The sequence below is a fragment of the Quercus lobata genome, chromosome 10, assembly GCF_001633185.2.
Source record: "Quercus lobata isolate SW786 chromosome 10, ValleyOak3.0 Primary Assembly, whole genome shotgun sequence".
Lineage (NCBI taxonomy): Eukaryota > Viridiplantae > Streptophyta > Magnoliopsida > Fagales > Fagaceae > Quercus > Quercus lobata.
Window position 1 is genome coordinate 30,513,638 of NC_044913.1, and position 8,977 is coordinate 30,522,614.

The window sequence follows — 8,977 nt, forward strand, 5'->3', positions numbered from 1 at the left end:
TCTAATTTCACTCTTTCTTCTCCACACCCTTCTACCGCCTCTCCAAAACTTCTCTACCTAATACAATACCAATGGACTGTTTCGGAAAGTATTTTGATTATATTCAAAGCAACAATTATATTCTTGGAAAAGTATAGGCATAAAAATTGGTCAAACAGTCAAGCTGTGTAGCAGTTATGGAGTAGTGTTGATGTTACTTGCACAACATGATTAAGGGCAGTGGCTGCCAGTGGCCGAGATTGATCTAACTTTCAATCAATTTTCAAAGAAGATTGTACTAGTTTGAAATGGATTTTTTGTCTGAAAAGGTTGAAATCAATGCTTCGGTATTTGAGCCAGCATGTTTCAAGGGAGATCACCATATCGATCTGGTTACCAGCACAATATATTTTAGTTGTACTAGCCGGTATGATATGAAATTGATAACCTTTATTTGTTGAACTCATTATGGATGTTTTAGTTAGAGTAAAAGGAATGGGTACTCACCCTTTTGCCTAGATGCCTCTTTAAAATTCTTTTAATTTTTTTATGAATCTTTGGAATTCTTCAAAATTTGCTCTATTGAAAATTAGTGAGTCATCAACACCAAAAAAGGGTCTTATTTTAGGGGCTTTCATGGTGCATCTTGTTCCTTAATTTCCCCATTTTGCTTGAGTGATTGAATAGAGTAGATAGTTCTTTTGCATATAAGAGTAAAAGGTAAGATAATAAATGATTTCCTTGACAAAGACCCCCTACTAGACGTGAAATAACTCTTGCTTTCTCCATGAATAAGAATAAAGTAACACAATCCATAATCCGATCTATCCAAATTTCATCAAAGCCCATCATTCTCATCACAGTGTTTAGGAATCACCCTTCTTGATTTAACCCATCGTAAATTTTACTCTTGTCTAATTTTATAGTCATATTATATACCATTTTTTCTTATTTTCTATGGTGATTTCACTTTTTTTTTTCATTCCTTTTTACCTTGTATATAACTCTTTTTCATGGTTAATGACTTGATGGTATTGCCTAAGACTAATCTATTAACCAAAAAAAAAAAAACAAATTTGGTTATATTTATTTAGTCACACTGCATACAAAATTGGGTTTATTTTATTTTATTTTTCTTTTAGGAAAATGGGCCCATACCTATATTTTTTTTCCTGTTTCAATCCAAAGAAAAGAACCCAAATCCTCACTGGCTGTCAGTCTCTCACTTACCAAATAAACCACCAATAGAGAGTTTTTAGCCAGAGAGGAAAGATGAAAAACCCTCCACACTAGAGAGAGTAGAGACATTTTTTTCATTGTGAGAGTTGTGATTGAATTGAGAAGGGAAAAAAAATGAGACTCCCACTCTCTCTTGAGTCTATCTTTGTCTACATACAGAGTCACAGAGGAGACGTTACAAATACTTTCTCATTTTAACAACTGCCTCTGACTCTCTCTCTCTCTCTCTCACTGATCCCCTAAAAAGCTAAAACCCTATTCCCATTTGCTTTAAATTCTTCACTATCCCCTCTCTTCTCATCTGCCTCGGTTTCTCAGAACAACAAATTTCACTTCAACGCCTCAAGCGGTGGAGGGAGGGAGGGAGTGAGTGAATCCTCAGACACTGTTTTGTCTTCTGTTTTTTCAGGTATGGGTTTAAGGTTTTTTTTTTTTTTTTTTTTTGGTTTTTCCTATAAAAATGTGGGAAAAAGGGAATTGGGTTTTTTTGATTGTTTGATTCTTGATTATTTTCTTTGTTATTTCGGACCCTGAAAGAACAGTAATGGCTGAACTCTACTGTGAGAGTCCAAAATGCGGCTTATGAAACCGTTTTTCTCGGGTACCAAATGGGGTGCTTTTTTTTTTGGGTTCTTTGAGAACAAAATTTTGATGATATAATGATTTGATAATGAGTTCTTGTTTGTGGGGTTCATTGTAAAAGTTATATTTCCTTTCGTTTTTTTCTTTTTCTATATGGTTTAGAAAGAATTTGGCAGATATTATACTTACCAAAAAAAAAAAAAAAGAGAGAATTTAGTAGGTATTATAATGAGTTTTGCTTCTTCTTTGTCTGCCAATTTGCTTGCTACATTTATTCACATTCTTGTTGGGTGCTTGAAATTGTGTGTTTTTCAATGCAAGATTATGATCATGTCTACATACATATGAGGCCCTGATAGAAAATATGTTCATTAACTTTTATAATTTGTTAGTGACAATGGGGGAGTGGGAATTTGAACCCTGTGTGTCTTTGTTGGAAATACCAAGATGTGCCAGTTGAGCTACAAGGCTCTTGGCTTATTCTTGTTGTTTCTTAGGATCTTAGTGTTTTGAACACTTTCTTGCAGCGCATATTGTGAAAGTTGATTTTGGCAAGCCTTATTATAGCCTTGGTCCAATAGAGCTGGGGTGCATTTGCTGGGTTACATTGTTTTTGCGATGGCATGGCAATGCTTTGGATATGTTCCTTAGATAAATAAATAAATAAAGTAAAAGTGTAAATTAGGGCTGTTCGTCCATCATTATTTGTCTTTGAACCTTCCAATTGGAGTGGAACATCTTATTGTTGTGTTCTCATATTTTTGTTAAAGCAAGTAGGCTCTTTTGCAGCTGGTCTGTCACAATTTTGATTTAAGAGGCTAGAGTTGGGGGTATTGAAATGTTGACGATTCTTCAGAAAATAATTTTGTTATTGATAGGTTTCTTTTCTTGACTGCAAACAAAGAATGAGTTAGTTTTTAGTCATCAGCTTTGTTGAAATGGAGAAAGAAGAATGTAGTTCGATATTTTAGGCAATAGCTCTGCCCTTTCTTTTGAAACACTCAGGACTCTAGATTGCACCATTGGAAATTATGTGGTTATAGAACAACGGAAAGTCCTGAAGCAACCTAACCTTCTTTTTGTCGTTATTCAATAGTTTTTCATTATTTGTTGATCATTATCGTATGGGAAAAATATGGAAGGCTATTTTTCCTCTTTAGTATAATGTTATCTGCTAAAATGGAGGTTCAGCTGTTCAAGAGATTAACATTGAACTTGTCTGTAGATTGATATTAAATATTAGGACTTAATTATGTTGAACTGTTCAGGGATGTTAGGTCTCAAAGACCATGTAAGCATTTTGGGGTGAGCTATGGATCCTCAATAGATTAGTTAGGATTGATCACATGTATTTTTTCCCTCCATTCTATTCTATTCTATTTGAAGTCATACTCTCTGTTATTTCTTTAATTGACATGTCCATTTATTACTTCTAGTAATGTCATTTTTGGTCTTCCTCTACCTCTTTTTGTTCTCTCATTTTGGACTAACTCACTCTTTTTTTCTAGTGCATTAATCACTCTCCTTTGAACATGACCAAACCATCTTTAGCGACTCTGCCTCATCTTTTCATTAATAGGGGCTACCCCTAACTTTAAGCGGATTTCCTCATTTTTAATCCTATCTTTCATGTATTTCCACTTTTTTATCTTAACATCCTCATTTCAGCTACACTAATTTTATGGGTATGTTTCTTCTTAACAATCCAACATTCGGTACCAACATCAATAAAAACTAAAAAATGAATTGCTCTCTCAATCAATCCCCCACTCCCCCTAGCGGGCTAGGCATACACATTGAGTGTGCATTTGCATGTATGCACTCAACTTGCAACAGTTTCTTGCAAAGTACTTTTAATTGTGTGATAATCTAAAAGCAGCTCATAGAAGAGCATAAAATAAAATACACTTTTTTAAGGAGAAAATAATTAGAGAGCCACCGGCTCCCAATTGATCCTGGATTTAGGATGTTCATTCAACTCTTGAATCCATTTGTTTTGTATTTTATTATAAGTATTTCCTGTTTCCTTCTATTCTTTTGTTTCTTTCATGATGGACATGGCATGTTAATTATCTGCATATAATTCTATAGACCTCTTTGGAGTTGAAAATTTTGATTGTTTTAGTTATTTTGATTTCAAATGATGAGGCTTTTTACCTGTTGAAATATATATTCATGTTTGACTTTATAGAATATCTCCTTCCTTTTCATGAACATCTAATTCTTAAAATGAAGGTGTTAATGAGGCATCCTGCGTGAGCATTTCCTAGGTGTCAAATTTTTGGACTAATTCATTGTATGGTACAATTTAATGGAAGAGAGTAATAAAAGGGAAACCAAAAAATACGCACAAAAAGAAGTAGTTTATTCATCCCCTTACAATATATATATATATATATATATATATATATATATATATATAATTTGCATCATTTTAGTACCCTTTTTCTTAGTTTATGTTCTTTGTTTGAGTGGTGCACCATGAGTAGAGAGTTTTCTTGTAATTCGTTGATTGATTTTATGGATCATTTGAGTCTTCAATTGTCGCTTTTAGGAAGTTCTTCTTTTAGAGCTTTCGTTAGGCTTTATTTGATAGGGAGGATAGAAAAGCGAGAGAAAAGAAAATGTTAGGAGGATCGGTAAAAGGAACATTATATTTTCCATTGTAAGTGTTTGTTAGGAGGGAAAGAAAAGTGGAGAAAAATAAAGCAGCTTGTGTTAAATCACTATTGTGTCCTTGTATTGAATTGTTATTAATAAATTAGAGTGATAAGATTGTTGAATTATCTATGTAAGGCATTCTGTCCTATCTTCCTTCAATTTTGGGATGATTAAAAATAGCAGACCTGTACAGAAAATGATAATTCCTCCTGTTTGTTTCCTTCCTTCTCTACTCTACCAAACGATAGAAAATATCTATACATCTACTTTTCACTCTTAATGAAATCCCTTATAACTTATAAAAAAAATCCATGTTATCTTCCGGTTTTTTTTTTTTAAAGAGATTTCCAAGTAAAAGATTAGCTTGCCATCTAATTTGGAGAAACTCCAAAACACCATAAGATGGTTGTAGAGGACCATCTATTGGATACTGTTTTTTGAAGGTGGATGGAAGCTCTATAGTTTTTCTCAATAGCCAGTTTGTTCCTTTTTTCTCCATGCCACTGTCGTCTTAGTTGGTTCCTTGTGTTTATTATAGTCAGTTCAAGTTTCCCAATGAGCTCTATCTCAAATGCACTACCTCCCCTCATAAGAATGGGATGTAGCGTGAGGCTGTGGATTCAGGCCCCATTGGCTGCATATGTAGCAAGAAAAAAAGATTATGATTATCAGTTCAAGTATGGGAATATATAAAAATTTTTGTTGGTGCATTTTTTAAAAGAAAATGGCCCATGTATCACCTTTGAGGGAGCTACAGGTGTTGTTAGCCTATATATATATTTATGCATCTTTGTTTTCAAGTTGCTTGCTAGAGCCAGCTAGATGCCTTGAAGACCAATATTGAGTTTCAATTTGGTATGTCATAAAGATTGGCAATGAAGCAAAAACATGTGGGATGTGTATTTTAGAAATATGTTTAAAGGGTGGATGATTTATAACCGACTTGGAAATAAATGTATAACAAAACATATTTAGTAAGATTATGAGTAATTTAATTAGTGTGATGAGGCCTGAAATGAACTTGTGGGGTGCTACAGATAAGATAACTGCACTAAGTTCAAAATCTGAATTCTTGGATCTCATTATTTTAAAGTTGGTAATTTATTTTTCTAGGGAGTGCAGACCAATCAGCTTAGTTGATGGTTTTGCCAAGCCTTTTCTGGCCATATTAGGGGTATTCAAGAGCCCATTCCCTATTGCTTGTGTTAGTCAAGCAGATTGAATACAGATAATCCTCATTGCTTGTCATATGATTGCAGAGACATTAAATTTTTTTTTTTTTTAAAGTACAGAGATGTTAAAACTTGTAGCTAGAAGAAGCGGTGAGCAAGATTGGTTTTATGATATTAGCTGCAACTCTATGAACTGAAAGTTGTTTTGCATGATATGATTTGTTTGAGTGACAAAGAGATGCTTGAGGGGACTGACTCTGTTTGTTATTCTTTGGTTTGCTGGTTTTGATTGGTCTTGGTCTGACATAACTTATAGGTCACTTCTTCTTGGAAACTGAACTTCTGCCTTGGAGGCTTATTGGTAGAATGCTTTTGAGGGTGAGAGAACTTCTGTTTGGTTATCATGGAATATAGCATTCCAAATCTTTGAACATGAACATTTGGATTTGGATAATGTCTACTTCCTCTGTACTAGGGTTGTGACCTGTTTTGGTGCCTTAGTCATAAAATTCTGCACTTGAAATTATTAGATTGTGGAGAATAGAATGGTATCTTTTAGATTAGCAGTTATCATTAATGGATCTAATCTATGTTAGCTTACTTGAGGCAGCAAAATGGCTCACTTTGTGAAATCTGTCTTAGCCTCTTATAACTGTGTAATGGAGGCCTTTTTATTATTATTTATGAGAAGCATAACTGTATAGGATTCAAATCATGAAAGGAACTTATTGTCACACTGCACAGGGCTTTGGAGGTGCAGTAATTCTTATTAAAAGATGCTATTATCTTTTGATGTGAGGTCAAGGTGGCAGGATATGTTGTAGCGCCAATATTGGATGTTCTTAAGGAGAATCTTTGTGGTTATCCATGGTAGCAGGATTAGTGTTGAGTTTTTGATCGCTTTGATGTATTCTCCAGTGTATTCACAGAATGGGTTTACATCTTCACATAATGGGTTTGCCATTTGTTTGATCTGCCTTTTACCTTCTCTACAAGTTAGATGAAGTACTTTTGCATTTCCTTTTCTCCAATATAATTAGTCTCATCTTTTTCTATTTGTTCTCTTTTAAATAAGCAATTTTGCTTAATATTGTTGGGTGCACAGGTTGGTTTTGCCATGGATAGCTCTGATGATGAAAAGGATGGAGCCCCTGGGAATTACATTCCAAAAGAACTGACTCATGGTGTGGCGTCTAATGGTGCAAAATTTGTAGATGAAGTACTTAATGGTCAAAATGAACAGTGTTTGGAAAATTTTCGCATGGATAAGCATGTGTTTTACAAGCTGTGTGATATTTTGCAAGCAAAAGGCTTGCTACGTCACACAAATCGAATAAAGATTGAGGAGCAATTAGCCATTTTCATGTTCATAGTTGGCCATAATCTAAGGACACGAGCTGTCCAAGAGTTATTCCGATATTCAGGAGAAACCATCAGTCGCCATTTCAATAATGTTTTGACTGCGATTATGGCAATTTCATTAGATTTTTTTCAGCCTCCAGGGTCCGATGTTCCACCTGAGATCATGGAAGATCCAAGATTCTATCCATACTTTCAGGTACCTGGGTAATTAAGTTATATCAAGGTCTCATTTCTTGGTAATTATTACTCATTTTTAATTCTTTTCTGCTAGGATTGTGTGGGAGCAGTTGATGGTATCCATATTCCGGTGATGGTAGGTGTAGATGAGCAAGGACCTTTCCGCGATAAGAATGGCATGCTTTCACAAAATGTTCTAGCAGCTTTTTCATTTGATCTCAAGTTCCATTATGTTCTAGCTGGCTGGGAAGGCTCAGCATCAGATTTGCAAGTCCTGAATTCAGCACTCACAAGGCGAAGCAAGCTGCCGGTCCCTGAAGGTATTCTGCATATTTGGAAAGTCATGCTTACTCAGACGTTTTTACATCCACTTAAAATGGCATTTATGATTTTGTCTAAATTGGCATTGGGAAAGGATCTGCTAGTACATATTTGGTATCTTTTTTTAAATTGTTATTTCAAGAAATGTATTGTACTGTCCGAACTCCTTGAAGTTCTTACTTTGACTACTGTATATGAAATTTTGATGCTGCAGGAAAGTACTACCTTGTAGACAACAAATATGCAAATATGCCAGGTTTCATTGCCCCATATCATGGTGTTCCCTATTACTTAAAGGAATATCCTAGTGGCTATCATCCACAAGATGCCAGAGAACTATTTAATCAACGACACTCATTGTTACGAAATGCTAGTGATCGCATATATGGCGCTTTGAAGGCACGATTCCCTATATTGATGTCTGCTCCTCCATACCCATTACAAACACAGGTGAAGTTGGTTGTGGCAGCATGTGCGATACACAATTACATTCGTAGGGAGAAACCAGATGATTGGATTTTTAGAACTTATGATGAAGATACTGCTGTACTACAAATTGAGGAACCATTGCCCCCTATAGAGGTGGAACAGCCTGTGATGCATATTGACACCCAAGCTCTGGACATAGGTATTGAAACCGAGCAACTAGAAATTTCTTCACAGCTGCGAGACTCCATTGCAACTGAGATGTGGAATGACTACATCCGGGATTTATCAGCCATGTAAATTGACTGATTTTGGTTACAGATTCAGGCTAGGGTTGAAATTTTTTTCAGGATCTAGAACAGATGAAAGGTTTTTAATGTGATTTTGATGGTGTACATTGGGCCCTTCTGTTTATACAAAGGAAATATATCGGGTAGAGCATCATACCTTTCAAAGATTGCATAGCATAGTTTCTAGATTTTGAGTTTATAATTTAAAAAAAAAAAGGAAGGAGCAGCAGAAAATGAAAATCAGTTTTGTTGCCTTATACCCTTGATCAGTCCACTCCTGAAAGAGGCTTTCTCCTCTCACCTTGCATATGATATGGTGTGCGAAACTGGACTGTCTCAAATAAGACGTGGTCCCATCAAATGTCAAAGGGGGTTCCTTTGAAAAGGCCTGAACATGGTGCTTTTGTAAGCAACTATTTTGTGAGAATGAAATTTTAGTCTTTAACTAAACCAACACACTGCAGGTGGTTGCTGAACATGGTGTGAATCAAGAATTTTTGAGGGCCCAACCAGGTTATTGATATTGAGGGAAAAAAGGCCAAGCTTCTGATTTCATTCTCTAATTCAAGTCACTAATTGAAGTAATTTTTTCTATTTAACATTTTTCAAAATTGATTTAGTTTGGTCCCTAACATTTTACTAGAAATGATATGTTGATAGCGTGGCTGTATTTTTAAATAGTTGATTGCTATGTCATGTTTGACTCCACGTAGAGGTGGGCTGCAATGGTTGATGCTATAGAAGTTGTGTTGATGGGCATGTGAAAGT

At 35.2% G+C, this 8,977-nt stretch overlaps 1 protein-coding gene across 2 annotated transcripts; it reads left to right on the forward strand.

Annotated features, from left to right (window-relative positions):
• Positions 1 to 1,192: 1,192 nt before the first annotated feature.
• LOC115965774 (putative nuclease HARBI1) lies at positions 1,193 to 8,378 on the forward strand. 2 transcript variants are annotated; one of them, XM_031085075.1, is made up of 5 exons: positions 1,193 to 1,627; positions 6,378 to 6,638; positions 6,739 to 7,191; positions 7,267 to 7,492; positions 7,708 to 8,378. In XM_031085075.1, exons 3-5 carry the CDS (start codon positions 6,751 to 6,753, stop codon positions 8,217 to 8,219), a joined length of 1,179 nt encoding a protein of 392 aa, XP_030940935.1. In that variant the 5' UTR covers positions 1,193 to 1,627; positions 6,378 to 6,638; positions 6,739 to 6,750; the 3' UTR covers positions 8,220 to 8,378. The 2 variants fall into 2 exon arrangements, with proteins under 2 accessions (XP_030940935.1, XP_030940934.1); XM_031085074.1 differs by lacking the exon at positions 6,378 to 6,638.
• Positions 8,379 to 8,977: the final 599 nt, after the last annotated feature.

Bases quoted from the DNA above. Each gene is read 5' to 3' on its own strand.
- LOC115965774 (XM_031085075.1), top strand. From the start codon at position 6,751: ATGGATAGCTCTGATGATGAAAAGGATGGAGCCCCTGGGAATTACATT. The intron at 7,192-7,266 runs GTACCTGGGTAA...CTTTTCTGCTAG, and splicing joins GATTCTATCCATACTTTCAG to GATTGTGTGGGAGCAGTTGA. The intron at 7,493-7,707 runs GTATTCTGCATA...TTGATGCTGCAG, and splicing joins CAAGCTGCCGGTCCCTGAAG to GAAAGTACTACCTTGTAGAC.